This window comes from Gopherus evgoodei, chromosome 15, assembly GCF_007399415.2.
Source record: "Gopherus evgoodei ecotype Sinaloan lineage chromosome 15, rGopEvg1_v1.p, whole genome shotgun sequence".
Classification (NCBI taxonomy): Eukaryota; Metazoa; Chordata; order Testudines; family Testudinidae; genus Gopherus; species Gopherus evgoodei.
In genome coordinates, this window is record NC_044336.1 from 6796968 (window position 1) to 6819006 (window position 22039).

At 45.7% G+C, this 22039-nt stretch overlaps 1 protein-coding gene across 1 annotated transcript in view; it reads left to right on the forward strand.

The window, feature by feature from the left end:
- NTN1 (netrin 1) overlaps nucleotides 1-22039 on the forward strand; it is a 220033-nt gene that overhangs the window by 130745 nt on the left and 67249 nt on the right. The window contains exon 5 of the mRNA XM_030534975.1: nucleotides 3088-3141. Within this exon, the coding sequence (XP_030390835.1) occupies nucleotides 3088-3141 (54 nt within the window). The remainder of the gene's footprint in view (nucleotides 1-3087; nucleotides 3142-22039) is intronic.

The following is a 22039-nucleotide window of genomic DNA, read 5'->3' on the forward strand; positions in this document are numbered from 1 at the left end:
GCTTAATCAAACAGCTGGGTACTTTTTAAAAGGGCTTGATTTTTGCTTTGCAAACACTTCTTTAATGCAATGGGTGTCCTGAGTGTTTATTTCCTTTGAGAGGTCACCACAATCCTGGTTCCTATGGCAAATTGCTATGATGCTTTTCTTTCCTTGCCTTGTATTGTCAAAGTCCTTCAACTGAAACCAGCAGATTGCCAGGGTTCGTTATTAACAGTTGCTGTCATCCTAAAAGCATATCGAAAGCAGCTGAGCGCTCTACAAGAACGCACACCCAGACTGTTAAACGGGACTGTATGCTCACATGATCCAGCCAGAAATGTGGAACATTTGACTTTTTTATTTGTCTTTTAAAGTTTTTATGAATCTTCCGATTGAAAATACACTTTAAAAACAACAACAGAAACAAGCACCAGGCTGCAACCTCCAAAGTTTCCTCCCTTTGTAAAATGCCAGATCCCTCCCTTTTATACACCCTTATGAACCAGCCTTAGGGAGATCCACATCTGCGCAGCCAGCCACAGTGTGTTCTATGTCTCAGTCAAATGCTAACCCCTAATCTCTTCAATTGAACCATTCGCTGTGCTGCCTGTTGTCTTTGCTGTTGTTGGATAATTCTGTCCACCCATGATGTGTGTATGGTTGTTTCAGTCCCTCTCTCTCTACTTCTGTTAAAGAAACCAAATGACAAAATTCTAACCGTTAAAATCAAAACAAAACAAAACCACAGTAGTCTCAGAAAGCAGGAGGGGCAGTAGACAGCAGCCTTCCTTGCCTATGCTAACTTCCTATTGTTAAGACAAAAAGGAAGATGAAGGTTGAAAGAATCAAGTCTTTATCAGAGACCATGGGTCTATTTCAGCATTGTCCATTCCCAAGGACTGCCTGAGATGATGACTGTTTCTAAGTATGGAGAGATACTCCTTCTCTGCTTTTATTACTGAATCAAGCATGCCTTCCATAGTGGGTTTTGGTCATTTGAGATTCATTCTTTCCCATGTTTCAATGGGACAGCAGGAGCCAAAAGCAGATGCTTGTTTCTCAAAATGCCATAATCTTGACACTCCACTGTGCTTTCCAGTGGATATGTGCAAAGGTTTATCACTACCGTCCCCAACAGCCATGGTAAATCAGAGGGTAAGTTGCTCCTTGCATCACCTGCCCTGGGTTGTATTGCACTAAATAAAGACAGACACAGAATTTCAATGTGATCAAAGTGAGCACAATGAGGAGCATGTTCATGCCGACTCATGGGATCAGCCTGCGAGACAGTCGTGTTGCTGGAGTATCAGCCTGCTAGAATGCTAAGGTGCTGTCTAGTGACTGGATGTCTGGCTTTCCATATTGCTGGCATTTTAAAGAACATGTAGGCACTCTGCTCTGCCTTTGACAGAAAACATGATGATGTCTGAAGGCTTTTAAGCACTTCCCTGATTAGTTCCGCAGGAGATTTTTTTCCCGTTATTACTGGATTTTAATTCTTTTCATTGTAAAATATTGTTTTAAAGAACCCACACATTTTGGGGGTGCAATTTGAATAATTTCTGAACTGAGGACTGATTACAAATCCTGTTCCTATATGTGTATATTGTCACGACAATTTACGAACCAGTGAATATTCTTTACAATGATGATCATCGAGAGGAAAGTATATTTTACTTGCCCATCAGTAAAAATTACCTGCCCCAGGGCATGAGGACAACTAGAATTTTGCAGGTCTGATATTTCATGAAATACACATATGCCAAATATATGCAGCCAAAAGTGTTAAAACTTATATAAATTCTGCTCACTCTGATCTCTAATTTTTTTCAAGCAATAGCACAGTTTCATCCGTAGAAAATGTTAACCAGCATAATAGATATTTTTAATGCAGAGCAATGGTTTTTGTACTAAGCATCTTTTTCATGACACAGACAGGGAGGAACCCGGTAAAGTTTGTCTAGAACAGGTTCCTCCATCTGTCTTTAACTTTCTGATTCAACTGTCTGATTTACCATTGCCTTTATTTTCCCCATTCAAAATCCAGTAGACTTCCATCTTTCATAAAATTCACAGCCCATGTAAGGAACAGGAATACGCTTATGGCTAAATATCCAACACACATACATCTGTATAGTTTATACTGATTTCAGAGGGAGCCACACAAGTTATGAAGAGAAGGATTTCAAGCATTAGTATGTATGCTATTTTCCTCTGGCTAAATTCTGCTCTCAGATTCACATGGAGGATTTTGACTCATATTCTGTTCTCTTACCAGGATTTTCACATATGAACAGAAATCCCGGCACTTTTCTCTAAATATGCAAAAGTTTTCATTCCATATGCACTTGAGGGAAGAATAGATCATCTCGCTGCACTTAGGATCATATCCTGCACTCCATCCTATTGACATCACTGTGTTCAGTTAGAGTTGGGCATGCAGATCCAGGGCATTATTGGGCCTCAAATGTGTATCAAAATACATAATATCCTGTGACTAGGAAATCAAAGCAGGGAACATTTCATTAGAAATAGAGGTATTTGTATTTCCTTTGAAGTGTGAGATAAAATGTCTGTCCCACCAAGGAGATACAATAGGGTTCATACATGACACATGGCATAGCCTACTGCACTGGAAAGAAATGATTTGCAAAGATCACTTCCTGAAACATGCATCCACACAACAACTGAGCAGAAATAGCAAACATTAGCATCATTCTCTCTTTCCGTTTGTTTGACATAGCCTAGAATACAGTTAAAACTGGCTGCTTTAGCCCCAGGCCACCTCTTGAATGTTTCTTATTTATTTAAAAAAATAAACAGATGAACTCCCAGTTCCTATATTACACCCACCTGGGCAACACAAGCAATTGTCAACCTGGGGCAGGTTCTGTATCCCTCAAGAGCACCATTGGCTCTCGAGTGTAATCCTTTGCTTTCTCACTGTGACACATGTAAGACTGTGCAAACAACTCCCCTGCAGATGGAGTTAGTAAAAGCAAGTGGGATGTGTGCATAGCCCAATCTTATCTGGAGCTTGAAATAATGCCCCCCTCCTTTTTTTATCCTTTCTTTTCCCTTCCTGTTTCTTGTTCTCCTGCACAGAGATTCCTGTTGCTCCACCCACCACTGCGGCCAGCAGCGCAGAAGAACCTGCAGGTATGTTATTTTCCTTTCTTTTTTAATCCACTCCACTGATGGGTGAATGGATGGAAAATACCTTTTCAGTGCAGAGGAGGGAGGCTTCCTGGATAGGCAAGCAAGAGTGAAAGCCATTTTGGGGAGGAAGGCAGGGGAAATGGGAGGTTTTCACTCCACAAGTACCCCCTTGGTTCTGTTAACTATACTGAGATAAAACTAATACCAATTAAAGGCCAAGACGTGCTTGCAGAGAGAAGCTCCAAAATGCCTGTGCAGGTGGTCGCAGCCGGGACCCTGCATCATGTGGCTGCACAGATAGAAACGCAGGGAGACTTTTCGGAGGAGGCACATGGTGACTGCATTGGCTGGGTTTGTGTGTATGTGACATTCTAGTCTGGGGTTGCCCAGAGTGGGCCTGGAATTGAAACACCATGGCCAGACTGAGATAAGGACTAGAAGTCAAGCTTCACCCGCGTGGTTGCAAATCTTCCCTTGTCTAGTGACAGTGAGGCTAAAAATGGCTCCATGGCACCACAGTGCCTGGCTCAATTGTTCTTCATCAGCAGGGCAAAAGTGACTTGTCTTTTGCTTGCCCCAAACACTTGGGCAAGCCAGGATGGCACATTCCCTCCTTACAGCCGATTATGCCGGGGTGTGTAGGGGAGGGATTCCCTCCACCATCAGAAAGAAGCTGGGCTAGGTTTGGGACAGAGATTCAGTGCAATGTGCTGGCTTGGGCGGGGGGGGGGGGGAATAGATGTGCATGCACTTACACCACTGCCCTTCACTCCTTAGGCCCAACACTAGTAAAGGCAGGAGGATAATCATGGTAGGAGTCTGAGCTTTAAAGCAAGATCATCTGGTTTCTAGCCCCTCTGTTGCAATGGAGTTCCAAGGGGCCGTGGGATAACCATGGAATATTTAGGTGGCTATGGATTTGTTATAATGTCCAGATTGACAGCCTCAGTACAGTGTCCCTGATCCAGGATAAACCTGAGTCTTTCTGAGAAAGCCCAGGCACCTCATGATGTGCAATTCACGCTCCTCCTCCTTGCACTAGAAACAAATACTTTTATACTGTGCAGATGTTGGTGCTGAAGACCTCAGAGCTGATTCTTCTCTCACTCACACCAGCTTTACACCAGTGCAATCCCACTGACTACAATGGAGTTACTCCTGATTAATACCAGCGTATGTCATAGAAGAATGCCCACCCCTCACCCCAGCTCCCATGTCACAAAGTGATTTGCCAGAGATTTATATACAGTTTCCTTGAGGCCTAACATGTCTTAACGGGCAATTACAATGCAAGCAAGAGGCCCCCAGGAAAGTGGACATAACTGATGATGTCCAAAGACTTGTAGATTCCTGCAGTATTTGAACAGAACTGTCTCTGTGCGGGACTTCGGGAGCAGAGGTTGTTTGCTTTTGTCCCAGCAGTGTAGGAGGATTCATAAATTAGGGATTTTGTACTAAAAGTGATGGATGTCACCTTCACTTGAACTCGGAGTCCCTTGCACTGTTTGGTGGCAGGACTTTTCACCCAGTGAACTTTCAGGCCAGTCACATTGCTCCATACTTAGTAACCCTGTCCACGACAGGGACACCTGGAAAGTGAAAGGGTGAAGGCTTTAGTTTGCAGTGTCATTGAGCAGGCTTCAACTTTCCATGTTTTCTTTAGCACTGACGTTTAAGCCTTTGCTCTATTCCTCCTGTGTCACTCAGTCACAGCAGCAACAACCCTGCATTTCAACTTGTCTTGTCGGGTTGATTGGTGGCCCAGATTAAAGAGGGGAAATCTGTTGCTCAGGTCAAGAAATATTTGAAGCCTGGAGTCTGTAACTCTCATCTATGCCTCATGAAGACTGTTCACTGAACTGCAGTCCCCATGGCCCAGGTACGAAGTATGAATCTGTGCAAAAACAAACTCCTCCCAAACTATGTCCCCTAACCCGAGTTTGGTATTGAGAGCTTGCACTGACATTAGGTCAGTTTGTTAACTGTTGTCTTTTAATGTTAGCAAATTTGTACATGTGATGACAGGAGATTGATGCATGTTTCAACAATAAATAAAACAGCAGTAAGAAGGATTAGCAACAGAGGCAGCCCTGCAGAATTGGAACAACTAAGTTTGAAAATGCTGGATGTTTGGGTCTTTGTTACACATTTCACAACCACAAATCTAAACCTTCCTTGTTACAGCTCCAGCTTGGTTTCTCTTGTCTTATCATCTTTCACTGGGAAGAACTAATGCTCCCTTTTGTCCTTAGACTGTCATGGTGAACTTCTGAGCAATTATCTTCTGACTCTCCGAGTTCCTCCAGAAGTTTATTTTCTAAGTTTTTCATTGTCTTTGCTACTTTGTTATGAGTTTCTTCCAGTTTGCAAACACCTCATTCTTATGCAAAGTCCCCAGTACTAAATGTGCTTTCCTGACTAAAGCCTCTCACTGATCCTGACGAGAGGTAATAGTTCCTTCCTAGGGACCTGGCTATTCTCAGTGGAAATGCATGTGTAGCCTTTTATTTTATTTAAAGCAAATTTTGTCCTGGGGTATTACACCACGGTGGGTTCAGCTCTGGTGGCTACAGTTTCAAGCTCAGCAAAGTGAAAGTCACCTCTGCGACTTGCTTCAGATGTAGAGTCTCTAGGAGCACACAAAGTCCAAGAGTAGTGACCACACATTATAGGATTATAGAAGTACAAGGTGGATCAGTAGTTAGAAGAGATAATTAGGTTTTTGGTATATAAGTAAGTAGGACTGAAACACAAGGCCTATAGACTGCGGCCTGTAAGATTTTAGCTTAGCCATACTAAGCTATAGAGTTAAGAAATGCTTGACATAAGTAAATGACCAAAGAATGACCCTGTGCCACCAGTTTATGGGAAAACATACCAATGGGTGATATTGCAAAAAATTAACTCCAGTGGCCTTACCAAGGTTTCTGACCATGATAAAATGGACTGGATTCATAATAAGGATAAGAGAGCTGTATCTTACATTGGCATATCTCTTTGTAATGTGTTTATTTTCGAAGTTTAACCGATAACTGTGGCAGTGGTTTCAGACAATCTCTATTTAGAGAAAGAAAGCAACTTGGGACTGATCACCAATAACCATCCTCCGATTCAGCACCAGTGAGAAAGTGAGCTCACAAACGGAGAGGAGATGAATAAGATGTTCTATGCCATTTATTTGTTTAGCTGTCTAGATGAAAAGCATTTGGTTATTCCTTCACCCCCAGTAGTGTGCTATGAAATACTGGAGGAAAATGACCCTTTCTAGGACCTTTGAAATGTTGTACAATTTTTAATCTGTTGAAGTGTAAAGATTAAAAGGCGTCAGCTGTCTGATAGCTGCCAAACCATCTAGATGCATCCAGGCAGAGTGCATCTGCTTATGTTGTTGAGTGTTCCAGGTACAACTGAGCAAAGAACACCTGCTGAGCTGCTAATCATTGCAAGTATATATAGGTAGAGCAGGCTTGCTGGGCTGCTGCTAAATGAATGATACATCCCAAGGCAAAACACACCAGCCAAAGCTACCAAATACATAAGGAACTTCCATGGGCAGCACAACTGTTGTGCTGCTGAATGCACAATATCAGGTGTATCCAAAAACTCTAATGATTTCCATGGGATGCTAATGAGTGACAGCAGTGCAACAGGTGCCAGAGGGAACAGGATCTAAAGGGCTTATCTGGAAATATGCTTATGACAATCTGGTTGGAACGCTAAAGGAAACATTGTCCCATAGCTCTCCCTTGACAAAAATCAAATTTCCAAAGAAGCTAAACCCAAAGCCCTCACCGGTGCTGTAAATTAAGACTCCTTTGGGATGCGATACATATCATGAAGGTGCTGAGGGACATCTCGGCTGTTCCTGAAATGTGTGGGAATGTACAATAACCCAGTCTCAGTCTGGGGGACCCCAAAAGTTTTCAGATTAACAAGAGTATATAAGTGTAAGTTAACGGGCAGCGAAGGGGCTAATCTGGACAGTATTCCAGTGGAGGTTTGACAGCAAGTTCATTAGGAGATTCTGCAGGCTGCAGTTTGTAGTAACACTGAGTCGGCTCCATCAGAGAATGGTAAATTCGAGCATAAGGTCTGGCTCAGACCCGGTTAGAGAAAGGCAGATGGAATATTAAATTTGATGCTCACGGGGTCTGGTTATCGTGGGGTGACTCACAGATGGAGCGAGCATGCTGTCTCGAGGCTAGGGAACACTGTGTTTTTTATGTCATGCCTCGGGGCCCTCTCACAAGCACTTCCCAATACACTGCAGTGTGATCAATGTCAAACCAGAACACTGGTGCATGTATCAAAGGCCATGCCGATGAATATGGACATTCTGTAGCCGAGGAGATGCAGACGTGGACTCTCATGGTTACTCTTCTGCCTAGCTTGGTTTGGGATGCCTCTCCAAAGAGCGCTCTGGTAATGGTACTGATTGCCAGCATAAACCATGGTGATGGTGACAGTGTCAGTGCATAGGGCTAATGGGTAACCCCTGAGCTGCTTTGTGCATGGATCTCAGGAGGCTGTTTTGCTGGGTTGAGAGTGCTGGAGGCTCATGTCCTCCCCAGCCCCTGGCAGCAATGATGCAAGCTTGTCCCACCTCAATATTCCACTGCTCCCTCTTCCCCACCAATGTACTACAGCCCTGCCCTGGGTTCAGGTGCTGAGAGGGCAATTCAGTCTGCACAGGTCCATAGTATTTGCCCTGAATTACCGAGACAGTCAGTTAGTGCCCAATGTCATGATGCATTTGTACCATGGACACTCTCCCTCTCGGAACTGGACTTATACCAACAATTCATTTCACATGCTCATCTGAGCAGCCAGCAGATCAGCTGGGCAGGTCCCACCCAGTTGCCTAAGTTGTGTCCAAAGCATCTCTTGGCCTGATTCTGATCTCCCTTTGGCTTTACACTGATGTTACCTTATTGGCTTCAGTGGAGTAGCTCTGAATTTACACTGAAACTGAAAGTGAGCTACACAGATCAACACATATGTTACAAAACTGGTTGGGCTGGGTGGTATTTTGTTGCAGGGAACACATGCAGCGATGGCTTGGGGTGCTGAAAGGGCCTGGATTCTGCAAGTCTCTGTGTGGTGTGCAGAAGCTAGCTAGGGTGGGAGGAGGCTATGCTCAGGCATGAGCAGGCAAGGTTCAGCCTGATGCATTGAGCTGTGGTAAGTTATAGCAAAAGCAAAGGCTAACAGAAAGCATGAAGGGCAAAGAATGAGTGTGTCTGAGATGACACTGGCCATAGGAGGATCATCTTGCTGCTGAGGTGCTTAGCGATGCTTTCCCCATTCAGGCACCATTCCTCCTCCGAGGCTGGAGTAGCCTGGTTGCAATGAAGCAACACACATTAGTGCAAGATCTCAGACTTTTACCTATGCCCAAATACATGCCCCACTCCATACCTGTGCTGGTCAGGCTCAACCTTAAGAGGCTATATACCAGTATGTTGAATTTGTTGCTGCTGCATTGTTGTCCTCTGGTGTCAGTGCCTTGTCGTGGCGGGGCAGCTTGTGTGCTCTAATGATCCCCAGAGCCTGTGTCGGTGGGGGCTTTTTCTCCTGGCAGGTTCAACCATGCTGATTTGGTCCGTGGGGGAGGGGCCAGACAAAACAGACACCCTGGTCCTCCAAGTTGGGGGTTAGGCACAGGGCTAACAACTCTGTCATGTAAAAAACAAAATATGTTATGGAAGCAGCAGCGGAGAGATCGACCGTTACTGTGCGTGATGACTGTATGACTGCCAGTGGTGACAGCTGAAAGGAAGCCATTGGCATGAAGACTGAAATGCTCAACAACAAGACAAAAACCAAACTTGGTTTTTCGAAAGTACGGACAATGTATGAAGCAGGAAAGCTAGATCAGGTCACAGCAGAGATGAGATGCCACAGCTTACACATCCTGGGTGTCAGCGATAGCAGATGGACAGGATCAGTGAGATTAACAACAGCCTTCAGAGAAACTTTTGTGTATTCTGGATGGGATGATGTATAACACCATGAGGGTGTTGCCAGCCTTTTGAAGAAAGCGGTGGAGCAGTCCCTGCTTGAATGGACATCCATCAGCAGCAGAGTTATGAGAGCCAGACTGAAAGGGAAATATAATAATATCACCCTGATTCAATGCTATGCTCTGACAAATGACAATGAGGAAGAAGCAAAGGACAAATTTGACCTTACATTACAGGCGGAGTTAGAGAGAGTACCATGCCACGACCTAACTATCGTCATGGGAGACCTGAATGCCAAGGTTGGTAAGGACAACACAAACAATGACAGAGCAATGGGAAGACATGGGTGTGGCACCATGAATGAAAATGGAGAGAACGTTGTGATTTCTTCAGTATGAATGACCTAGTCATTGTTGGAACCCTATTTCAACATTGTGAAATTCACCAGCTGACATTGTGTTCTCCAAATGTCAAAGATAAGAACCAGATTGACCATATGATGATCAATGGCAATGCTCACTGACAGATATGAAAATGAGAAGGGGAGCAGATGCTGGCAACAACCACCACCTTGTGACAGCCTCCATCAAGCTAAAACTGAGAAGTGTGGGTCCACCAAACAAGGACCATAGACGTTATCCCGTTGACAAGCTAAAGTCCCCTGAAATACAGAAAGCCTTCGTTCTGTGTTTAAACAACAGGTTTCAGGCACTTGAAGACCTTGATAAAGAGGAGGGGAATGGAGATGAGATCAACAAGAAGTGGGACAAAGTAACAATGATCTATAAACAGAACAGTGAAGCCTGTCTAGGCTACAGACAAAAGAGAAGAAAGGAGTGGATTACATCCTGCCCATGGAATGCCATAGAAATCAGATGAGCCCTGAAGAAATAAGTTTTTGACACAAAATCCCAGAAGCTAAAGGACAAATATCACGAGCAGTTTAGCAAGGCACACCAGGAGGTCAAATGCCTTGTGAGATCAGACAAACGACATTATATTGATAATCTGGCAACATGGCTTATCAGTGGTAAACAACAGACACCAACAAACACTCTCATCAGGGACAAACAAGAAATGCGCTTGACAGAGCACTTCAAAGAATTGCTGAACAGGAAGCCACCTAAAGAAGAGGCAAACATCCGGGAAGCAGAAGAAGATCTTGATATCAACACAGACACACCAACTAAAGAAAAGACCATTCAAGCCGTCAAATCCTTAAAAAATGGGAAAGCTCCTAGCAAGGATAACAGGAATGTAGAATTGTTCAAGGTAGATCCTCAGTTAACAGCATCTCTCCTGGTCCCTCTATTTACAGCAGTCTGGGAAAGGGAAAAAGTGCCAGATGAGTGGACCAATGGGACTATAGTGAAGATTTCAAAGAAAGGGACTCTCAGTGATTGATATCACACTTTTATCTGTGCCAAGCAAGGTATTGTGTAAGATCATAGTCCAGTGTATATCAGAGACAGTTGACAGCATTCTCAGAAAAGAGCAAGCTAGTTTTTGCAAAGGGAGTGGATGCACAGACCAGATCTTCACTCTACGAAACATAGGAACACCTTTAGGAGCTTAAATACAGTCTGGAAATCATCAAAATTCAACACCAAAAACAAACTCAAGATTTATCAGAGCTGCATACTTTTATAGTACAGAATGCTGGGGAATGAGAAAGTATGACATGTCCAAATTGTCTTCATTCCATATAACTTACAGAGGATTTTTCTGAGGCATCTTTTGGCCTAGAACAATCTCAAACCAAGACCTATTCACACAGTCCAGCCAAGAAGATATGAGCACCATCAGTACCAGGAGGCACGTGCTTCAGATAGAAACTGATTCCATCACCAGAATAGCAATAAGAGGGACACCTGAAGGCAAGTGAAAATGAAGTCACCTGGAAACAACCTGGAGAAGAGCTGTGGAAACTGAGCTGAAAAACCTGGGGCACAGCTGGGGAACCGTTGAAAAACTTGCCAGAAACGGAAGCAGTGGAGGAGCTTCGTCGCTGCCCTAACCACCAGAGGTGTAATGGGAACACGATGAGGAGGAGGAGGAGGAGCATTGCACAAGGAACTGGTTCAGTCCAGGTCTCTATGTGCAGATTGCCTGCAGTCTGTTCCAATACATTCCTCATCGGTCACCTCACCTGTCAGCTCGTCTCTAAACATGATCCTGGGGATTACTTGCAAGCACCTTAAAGCCCAAGGAATTGGTATCAGAAATTCAAGTTATTCAGTTAGTTTTGATTGGACATGCAGGTCACCTGGTGTCTCTTTGTCCTCTGATTGGATGAGTGTAACTCTTGGGATTGGGTCTCTGCTACAAATATTCATCTTTATGAGCCCAAAATTTGCTTTCTGCAAATGCTCACTCCCTCCTTCTTCACGGTCATTCTTCACGCCAGGACACTCAACCTCTCAAATCTTCACAGGGAGTGAATGCAAAGGGGACACACATGCAGCCCCAATGAATCCAGGTGGGGAGGATATTTCTTGCTGTCTTTGCCAGTCTCTGTCAGACAGCACTCCAATTTAAAGGGACACAATAGACAGCCCACCCAGTTTTTCTCTACCGGTGTTTCAGGTGACTATGCGGTGCTGAGCGTTTGCGGGTGACATGCCTCCCCAGTCCAAGTACTGAATTCAAAGCCAGGAGAAAATCAGAGAGAAATAGCTCTTTTTGTAAAGTAAAGAGCCAGCTGCAATGACCTGGCCCAATTCCAGATACAGTAATTGTATCTGACTACCCAATATTCCTCTTGCCACATTGATAGGATACAGTATTCTTCACACCCTGCCCTCCACAGTGCCAAGGTGAGGGAGGTAATATCTTTTACTGGTCCAAATTCTGTGGTGAAAGAGACAAGCTTTCGACCAACAGAAGTTGGTCTCTTGGTGTAAGTTCTGCAGGAAGGCACCAGTGGCAAGACTGCCTGCTCCCATGCTTCCTGAAAAGTGTGTGTAGAGGAGAATCATCCCAGAGCACAGATTGGTGCACCAGCCAGGATGAATTGAACCCAGAGCCTCAAAACACTGAACATTTAAAGCCCTCTATCCATGCTCATCACCCCTATTAGCATTGCTGTGCAGTTACACAGCTGCAGTGCTTAATTTGCGCCAGGGCTTGCCAGGGCTGAATCTGGCACTTCCGAGCTTGGGAGTGCATAGCCCCAGCACCTCTGGGCTTCCTGCATCAGTTTGGAAAGTAAAAAACATTGCTTGAGCCCCAGCACCTCTTTTGTTACAGATTAAGCACCGCACAGCTGCCCTGCTTAGCCTGCATTTCAGTGACAGGAGAAGTGATCCTTGTGTATAACACTCTGAAGGATTTTGAAATGAAAGGTCCCATGGTAATATAGCAGAGCATTTGTTATTACTCATTGTTTCACTAGTGTCCACAGTGTCATTATCCAGTGCCTGTAGCCATGTGCCTCTTGCACAGAGAGATGGATCTAACTACAGTTTATTTTGTGATCTGCTTGTAGATGGATAATTGTTACTTATCTGAGCTTTAAAACATTTTTTTTAATCTAGATTTGGGCAAAACACTTAAAGTTAAGCACCTGCTTAGGTACTTTGATTGCGGGCTAAAGGGGAAAGGAAATTCTTGTTTTCAGACTGCTAGAAGAGAGTAACAAACAGACTGAAGAGCAAACCAAGAATTCCAACAATCTGGGAACTATGAAAAATGACTCAGCAGTGTCATTTGGATTCCTGTATTGTTTAAAATTAGGATTTCCTCGTTCCCCTGCCTGGATCAGTTACAATGGAACAATCCATCTTTTCAGAAACCGATCATAGCACAAGGCGCCCTCTCTTTAAAAGCACAAGGAAGGTTCAGCCAAATTGAGCAATCTGATTGGCCGAGATGCCAGAGCGCCTGATAATAATTCTTTTTATAACAATTTTTATTGGACTTTTTAAGCACCACTTCAGCTGGGGAGCTTGAACCTCCCATATTTTTGTTCCTTCCGTTTCATTATCTGGCCAACATGTCAGACGGCTCTGGATCTCGGCGCCGTTTAGATTCCACCGCTGCATACATCCTCCGAGGCAGCCTGCCGAAATCCGCAGCATTTCCTAGACAATCTGTAAGTCAGCGTCTCTGCAGGCTGCTGCTCCAGGAGAAGTAGCCAGGGTTCCTGTGGTACGGCCACAAAGGGCCATGCAGCTTGAAATCCAGAGAGAAATCTAGGGGGAGGTTTTGTGAAACCAGCTCCTGGAAAGATGCTTCCTTTAACTTGGTTTGTAGCTAAGACTGGCAGAAAGTGGCTTCCTAGCCAACAACTGAATTAGTGTCTCCAAGGAGAGAAGACTTAAGGAGCTTGGCTTGTTTAGCCTAATAACCAAAGGCTGAGGGGAGATAGGATTGCTCTCTATAAATACATCAGAGGGATAAATACCAGGGAGTGGGAGAAGTTATTAAAGTTAACAGCCAGTGTTGGCACAAGAACAAATGGATTTAAACTGGCCATCGAGTCTTCAAGTATAGGCTTGAAATTAGACAAATGTTTCTAACCATCAGAGGAGTGAAGTCCTGGAACAGCCTCTCAAGGGAAGCAATGGGGGCAAAAAACCTAACTGGCTTCAGGACTGAGCTTGATAAGTTTATGGAGGGGCTGGTCTGACGAGGTTGCCGACAGTGGCATGCAGTGCATCCCTGACTGCTTTTTGCAAATATCTCAACAGTCAGCGATGGGACGCTGGGGGTGACGGCTCTGAGTTACTACAGTGTATTCTTTCCCAAGTGTCTTCCTGGGTGGGCTTCCCCACACACCATATTTGAGATCACGAAGGAATTTCCCCCCTGGTCGATTGGCAGAGAGGCATTGGGGGTTTGCATCTTCCTCTGCAGCATGGGTCACTTACTGGTTTGAACTAGAGCAAATAGTGGATTTGCTGTGCTTTGAAGCCTTTAAATCAAGATTCGAGGACTTCAGTAACCCAGCCAGAGGTTAGGGGTCTGTTACAGGAGTGGATGGGTGAGGTTGTGTGGCCTGCAATATGCTAGAGGTCAGACTAGAGGATCACAATGGTCCCTTCTGGCCTTAAAGGCTCTGAGTTGGGCTAGTCTCCAAAGAGTCAAATTCAGCTCTGGTGTAAGTTGGCAAAACAAGATTGACTTCAGGAGGGACAACCAGAACATTCTGCAACCCCAACAGTTCTGGATTAGTTTGGTAAAGCAGCTCAAATTCCACTGCTTGTATGAACCGTGTCCACACTCTGACACCCTCTAGGGTCTGCTGCACAGGCCAGGATAGCTGGAAATTTTGGTGGCTGCCTGCTGCTAGCCAGGACAGAAATGAGCACAGCCTTTGCTGGCATCCCGTCCTATCTGCAACATGGAAGGTCCAGACAGAGGCACAGTAAAGGAGAAAAACAATGGGGGGTGGGGAAAGTTTTACAAACCTGGAGCGAAGCTGCCAGTCAGTTCTTCTGTTATCTGAATCTGGCCCAGATTGGCTTGGAAACAATTATCTTAGTAAGTTTGCCTAAAGAAATAAATACAGGTGATTTGGGGTCATATGCAACGTTGAATGACTTCCCACTGGAAATAGATCTAGCAAATTCCACGTCTAGATCTGAACTTGCCCAAAAGGTGATTAGATCCAGGGATTTGGTTTGGCCCTCTGATTTCCTACCGGTAAGGAAGAGGTGGGATTTATAGCTGTGAATACAAAAGACACTCTTTACTGAGGCGGCTGAACACAGACAGATCCTGTGGATCTCTGACTGTCTTGCAAGCTGACCCACACACGCTGCCTCCATAGGGTCTTCCTAAATCCTGGCCTAGACTCATCAGCCATGGAAAGCTCTATGCAGCTGTTAGAGAAATAGAAGCCAGCTACAAAGTTAGGCTCCAGATCCAAACGTTCCCTCTGTTTGGGGGGGATCCAATATGGAGATTGAATCAGGCCCAGCTGGAGTTCCTGTAGTGTGCAGGCAGAATTGATATCTTCCGGAATCAGCTCCTGAGATGTGAGGCAGGCAGCTGCTCTCTGTGTTGGAACAATTTGAAATAGATTTGAGGGGAGGAAAAAAAATCAACCCCTGCAAGCTGTGAGAGCCTTTCGAGACTGTTGCTATTGCTAAGCCTCAGTTGGAAAAAAAACACAAAAACAGGCTATGGCTCCAGTCTGGGCAACAGAAACTTTATAAGAAATATTAGAAAACATTCATGTAAAAACATCATTTCTCCAGGAGGGAAAACTCTCTTTCCAGCTCATGTGCTGAGCTGATCCGCCCAGCAGCCTTATCGCTGGATTTATATTTGTCCTTAAAGTGACTCCAAAATAAAGATTAGTGCAGGACTCTGATACAGGAGTTGCCAGTTGGCAAGGACGGGCAGAGTATGGGAGCCACAGGCTCAATACTGCATGGTGCTGAGCACCAACTCCCACTGACTTCTGTGACAGCTGTGGGGGGTTAGCACTTCTCTAGAGGGGCTCTGAACACCACAGTATTGGGCCCCTCATATTAATCCAGGGGCTCAGATCACTTTCTAACGTACTTGGGAAAGCATAGGCAGCATTCCCCTAGCCAAGCAGAAACCCACTTTACACTGCCGTTTCAGTCTCTGCCTGCAAAACGTTCACTGCTTCTCCGAACCTCTCACGTCTGTAAGTTTCAGTTGGAGCTGACTTTGCTGGTACTTCCTGCCTGCACTGGGACCAGGAAAAGAAGAGAAACAGCCTTTGTCATGGTGTTCTGGCATCCCAGCCTCTGGGTCTGGCCAGGACCAGGAAGCCTGAAAGAAATACTGTGCAAAAGGAAGACATCAGCAACATCAAGTGACCAAACCTAAACTAAATAAATCAACAAATAACTAACATGCCAGGTTCCAGGCTGGGTGAAGGGTCAGAGAAGGTTAATTTCATTTGCCCATTCTCCATTGCAGATCAGCATTGCAGAGACATATCAGCCACCATTGCTTCCAAACAATCCAGAATGGTAAGAGACATGAGGAGACTTCCACAGGAAGTCAACAGTCTTCTCCACCTGCGCAGATGTACATGCCCTGTGGCCAGGAAGGCTCTGTGGCAGAAAGTTAAATAGAGGTTTCCATACTGTTGAGCACAGCTTAATGGGGAGCGTATCTTACAGCAACCTCCACTCGCTTTCATGTGCATTCATGGACACATGAACCTCCCATTCATGGTCACATAACTCCCCTGGCAGTAACTGCAGCAATTGCCTGCATGGCAAAGTGCCATTAGGAAAGGATTTAATGTCTTGCTAGTGTCTTCTAGTATGGTTTAGCATCTGGAAACATGTGGCCAGCACTGTGGGACCTTTCTGATCTGAAGTAACATCAGCAAGGAGTGCAAGGAACACAGAGTACAGTTTGGCAGCTGATGGGCTATGGAATTCCACTGAGCCTCTCCAGGACTTAGGGCCCAAACCAAAACACAGATATCCAAGCACACCGGACTTGGGGATAGTCAGGGGCTGGATCTAAACTTTGAAACATGGGTCCATTCTTGATTGATTACCTAAATCATTGGGCCCACTCTTACTCCTGGAGACATCAGTGGCAACCTCCCATTAACTTCAGTGGAGTTCAGCCCCCGAGCCAATATGGTGGCTACACTACAGGATTAGTCTGATTTTACATAAACCGGCTTTGTAAAACAGATTGTATAAAGTCGAGTGCACGTGGCCACACTAAGCACATTAATTCGGCGGTGTGCCTCCATGGTCCGAGGCTAGCATCGATTTCTGGAGCGTTGCACTGTGAGTAGCTATTCCGTAGCTATCCTATAGTTCCCGCAGTCTCCCCCGCCCCTTGGAATTCTGGGTTGAGATCCCAGTGCCTGATGGGGCAAAAATCATTGTCGCGGGTGGTTCTGGGTAAATGTCATCACTCATTCCTTCCTCCGGGAAAGGAACGGCAGACAATCATTTCGCACCCTTTTTCCCTGGATTGCCCTGGCAGACGCCATAGCACAGCAACCATGGAACTCGTTCAGCTTTTTTTTTACTGTCACCGTATGTGTACTGGATGCCGCTGACAGAGGCGATACTCCAGCGCTACACAGCAGCATTTGTTTGCTTTTGCATGACAGCAGAGATGGTTATCAGTCATTCTGTACCATCTACTGCCATTGTAAATTGGCAATAAGATGACGGTTATCTGTTGTTCTGTACTGTCTGCTGCTATCATAGGTGCCCCTGGCTGAGGTCGGCCGGGGGCGCAAAGGCAAACATGGGAATGACTCCCCAAGTCAATCCCTCTTTATGGTATCTAAAAATAAATCAGTCCTGCCTAGAATATGGGGCAAGTGTACCAGAGAACCAGTGTATCAGAGAGCACAGCTGCTCCATGTCAGATCCCGCAGAAATGACGAGCTGCATGCCATTCACGGGGGATGCCCCTGCAACAACCCCACCCGTTGCTTCCCTTCTCCCCCAACCTTCCTGGGCTACCATGGCAGTGTCCCCCACATTTGTGTGATGAAGTAATAAAGAATGCAGGAATAAGAAACAGTGACTTGTTAGTGAGATAAAATGAGGGGGAGGCAGCCTCCCGCTGGTATGACAGTCCAGGCAGGACATTAAGCAGTGCGGGGGAGAGGAGCCCAGCATCCCGCTGCTATGACAGTCCAGGCAGTACAGAATCTTTTCTTTACACATGAAAGGGAGGGGGTTGATGGAGCTCAGCCCCCAGTTGCTATGATGAGGACTGTTACCAGCCGTTCTGTACCATCTACTGGGAATGACCAGGAATCATTCCTATTTTTACCCAGGCGCCCCCGGCCAGCCTCACCTGAGGCCAGCCAGGAGCACTTACGGGCTGATGGTGACGATGGATAGCAGTCATATTGTACCGTCTGCCACCGGGGAGGGGAGAAGAGCAGATACTGCTCTTCACTGTTGCAGCATCGCGTCTACCGCCAGCATTCAGTAGACATAGGGTGACATATAAAAAAGTCAAGAAACGATTTTTTTCCCTTTTCTTTCACGTGGTGGGGGGAGGGAGTAAATTGACAAGCTATACCCTGAACCATGCCGGACAATGTGTTTGAACCTACAGGCACTGGGAGCTCAGCCAAGAATGCAAATAGTTTTCGGAGACTGCTGTGGACTGTGGGATAGCTGGAGTCCTCAGTACCCCCTCCCTCCCTCCATGAGCGTCCATTTGATTCTTTCGCTTTCCATTACACTTGTCACGCAGCACTGTGTAGCCTGGAGACTTTTTTTTCAAATGCGTTGGCATTTCGTCTTCTGTAACGGAGCTCTGATAGAACAGATTTGTCTCCCCATACAGCGATCAGATCCAGTATCTCCCGTACGGTCCATGCTGGAGCTCTTTTTGGATTTGGGACTGCATCGCCACCCGTGCTGATCAGAGCTCCATGCTGGGCAAACAGGAAATTGTAATTCAAAAGTTCGCGAGGCTTTTCCTGTTTACCTGGCCACTGTATCCGAGTTCAGATTGCTGTCCAGAGCGATCACAGTGGTGCACTGTGGGATACCGCCCGGAGGCCAATACGGTCGATTTGCGGCCACACTAACCCTAATCCGATATGGTACTACCGATTTTAGCGCTACTCCTCTCGTTGGGGAGGAGTACAGAAACTGATTTAAAGAGCCCTTTATATCGATATAAAGGGCCTCGTAGTGTGGACGGGTGCGCCGTTAAATCGGTTTAACGCTGCTAAAATCGGTTTAAACGCGTAGTGTAGACCAGGCCTCTGTTGGGCTGATAATAATGTCTGTAGTCATGTGCTGAGATAAGGGCACTCAGATCTGACTGTTTGGGTGGGGCAATCAGCTGGTCACTGCAGAGGTTTGGAGACAATCCCACACTCTCCTCTTCAACCTACACAATGGTGCAGGCCCATGAAGGGAAGGATGGGATTGGTCCACCTTTCTCTGAAGTATAACATATTGGCTGCTGCTGATGGCAGGATACTTTACTTGATATTAATGGGGGAAACCCATGGACCAGATTCTGCTCTCTTTTACACTAGTGTAAATCTGCAGTAACTCCAGGGACATCAGCATATTAGTCCTCTCTACAGTACAACATTTATCAGACTTTGTCACCAACTGGTGACGGTGTTGGCTTGGAGCGTGGTTTGTGCCTACACGCTGGGTGGTTAATACTCAGTAAGCGTGGCAGTATGCCACCCTGACAGGAAGCACATGCTCATCTTCCAGGAACCGCTTTGAGACACTGTTTTCTAGCAGTCCAGACAGCAATGTCTGATGGTGCGGGAAGGATTCAGATTCCAATTCAGACAGGAAACACTAACTCTGTGTAACTGGTTTGGCTGGCCTTTCTTCCTCCCTGCTCTTTGTGCACTAGGACACCACACAGAGTGCATTGGCATTTCTTGGGCATGCCCCTTGGGTACTCTGCTCCAAATGTAGGGCTGGAAAAGGACCTTGAGGAGTCATTAAGTCCAGCCCCCCGCACTGAGGCAGAAGCAAGTAAATCTAGACCATCCCTGACAGGTGTTTGTCCAACCTGTTCTTTAAAACTTCCAATGGGGATTCCACAGCCTCTCTGGGCAGCCTGTTCCAGAGCTTAGCTACCCTTAGAGTTAGAAAGATTTTCCTAATATGTAACCTAATTCTCCCTTGCTGCAGATTAAGCCCATTACTGCTTGTCTTTCAGAAATCAGGGCCTGCATCAGAGCTTGTCTTGAGGCAACCCCATCAGTGCAGCTGGCCTGCAGCAGGCAGCCGGATTGGCCGGCCCACTGGAAGGCCAGCAAGCTGGCTCTTAAGCCAGCAGCAGCAGCTCACTGGCTTTGCCATGCTCATGCCCACCACTGCCCTTGCTCCCATCTTACCTTGTTTCTGCCACTCCTGCCTTACACCCATCCCTGCCTGCTCCCCTGCTTCCTCAGTTCCTGACCTCTGGCTTGACCCTTGGCTCCAGCTTCTGACTATCAACTCCAGCTTGACCCTGAGCTCTGATAGCCAGTTCCTGCTCTCCAGCTTGCCCCATGGCTCTGGCTAATGACTACTGACTCAAGCTTAATCTCTGGTTCCAAAGCTTGGTTCCCAATGCCTGCTCTGACCACTAGGCTAGACTGTCCTCATCCCAGTTGCCCAACATTGTACAATCTTCAGTGGACACGGAGAATAGCTGATCCCCATTTTCTTTAGAACAGTTCTTCACATATTTGAAGACTGTGGGTCCCCCCTCGGTCTTCTTTTCTCAAGAGTAAACATGCCCAGTTGTTTTAACTTTTCTCACAGGTTGTTTGCTATACTCTTTATCCCTTCGGTTGTTCTCCTCTGGACCCTCTCAAATTTGGGGGAAGGGATAGCTCAGTGGTTTGAGTATTAGCCTGCTAAACCCAGAATTGTGAGTTCAATCCTTAAGGGGGCCATCTGGGGCACAAATCAGTATTTGGTCCTGCTAGTGAAGGCAGGGGGCTGGACTCCCTGACCTTTCAGGGTCCCTTCCAGCTCTGTCAGGTAGGTATATCTCCATATATTATATTATTATTTGTCCACATCTCTCCTAAAGTGTGGCACCTGGAAGTGGACACACTACTCCAGTTGAGGCCTCACCACTGCCAAGTAGAGTGGGACAGTTACCTGCCATATCTTACATACAACACTCCTGTTGATACACCCCAGAATTATGTTAGCCTTTTTCACAACTGCATCACATTCTACACTAATAATAAATGTGATCCATTATAACCCACCAATCCTTTTTAGCAGTACTGTCAACTTGCCAGCTCTTTTCTCATTTTGTAGTTGTACATTTGATTTTTCCTTCCTAAGTGAAGTACTTTGCACTTATCTATTGAATTTCATCCTATTGATTTCAGACCAATTCTCTAATTTGTCAAGGTTGTTTTGAATTCTGATCTTGTCTTCCAAAGTGCTTGCAATCCCACACAGCTCGTTGTCATCTGCAAATTTTAGAAGCATATTCTCCACTCCAATATCCAAGTTATTAATGAAAATAGTGAATAGTAGCAGATCCAGAACTGACCCCTGCAGGACCCCACTAGATACATCCTCACAGTTTGACAGCAAACTATTGAGAACTATTCTTTGAGTCTGGTCTTTCAACCAGTTGTGCACCCACCTTATAGTAATTTCATCTAGACCACATTTCCCTATTTTTTTTAGGAGAATGTCTAGTGGGACTTGAACTGATACCAACCTCGATGAGTCAATGTGACAAACACAGCTACGATGGCATTAACACTGCTGATTGGACACACACTGAGCCAGGTGACCTGTAACTGGTTAAAGTTACCTCTAACTGGTTACACAGCTCTGGCTGAAAGTCAGAGCATGGGCAGAGCATTACACATTATCCATGGGCTGGGAATTGGGCCCTGTCTCCCTGTGTTTGCATTAGCTACAGTCAGCACCTGCCAGCCCCTGCCTTCTATCACCTTGGATCAAACTCTCCCATTGAAGTCAATGGGGGTTTGGGCTGAGGAAAGACTGGATTTAGCTCCTTTTAGCTCCTCTCACCAACAATTATTTCTAGGTAAAGGAGCAGGTGATTTACCCCTGGGAGAGCCCAAGCCATGTGAGCAACCTGGACTGGCTGGTATGTTGTGTGAATAGATATGTTTACAGCACCTTGTTCCTCCTCAGTGGGCCAACACCTCAATAACAACTAGAGATGGGCCAGAGCTGCAAAGTCTGGAGCCATATCCGAACCTTAGAATCACAAAATATTAGGATTGGAAGAGACCTCAGGAGGTCATCTAGTCCAATCCCCTGCTCAAAGCAGGACCAACACCAACTAAATCATCCCAGCCAAGGCTTTGTCAAGCCGGGCCTTACAAACCTCTAAGGATAAAGATTTCACCAACTCCCTAGGTAACCCATTCCAGTGCTTCACCGCCCTCCGAGTGACATAGTTTTTCCTAATATCCAACCTAGACCTCTCCAATTGGAACTTAAGACCATTGCTTCTTATTCTATCATCTTCCACCACTG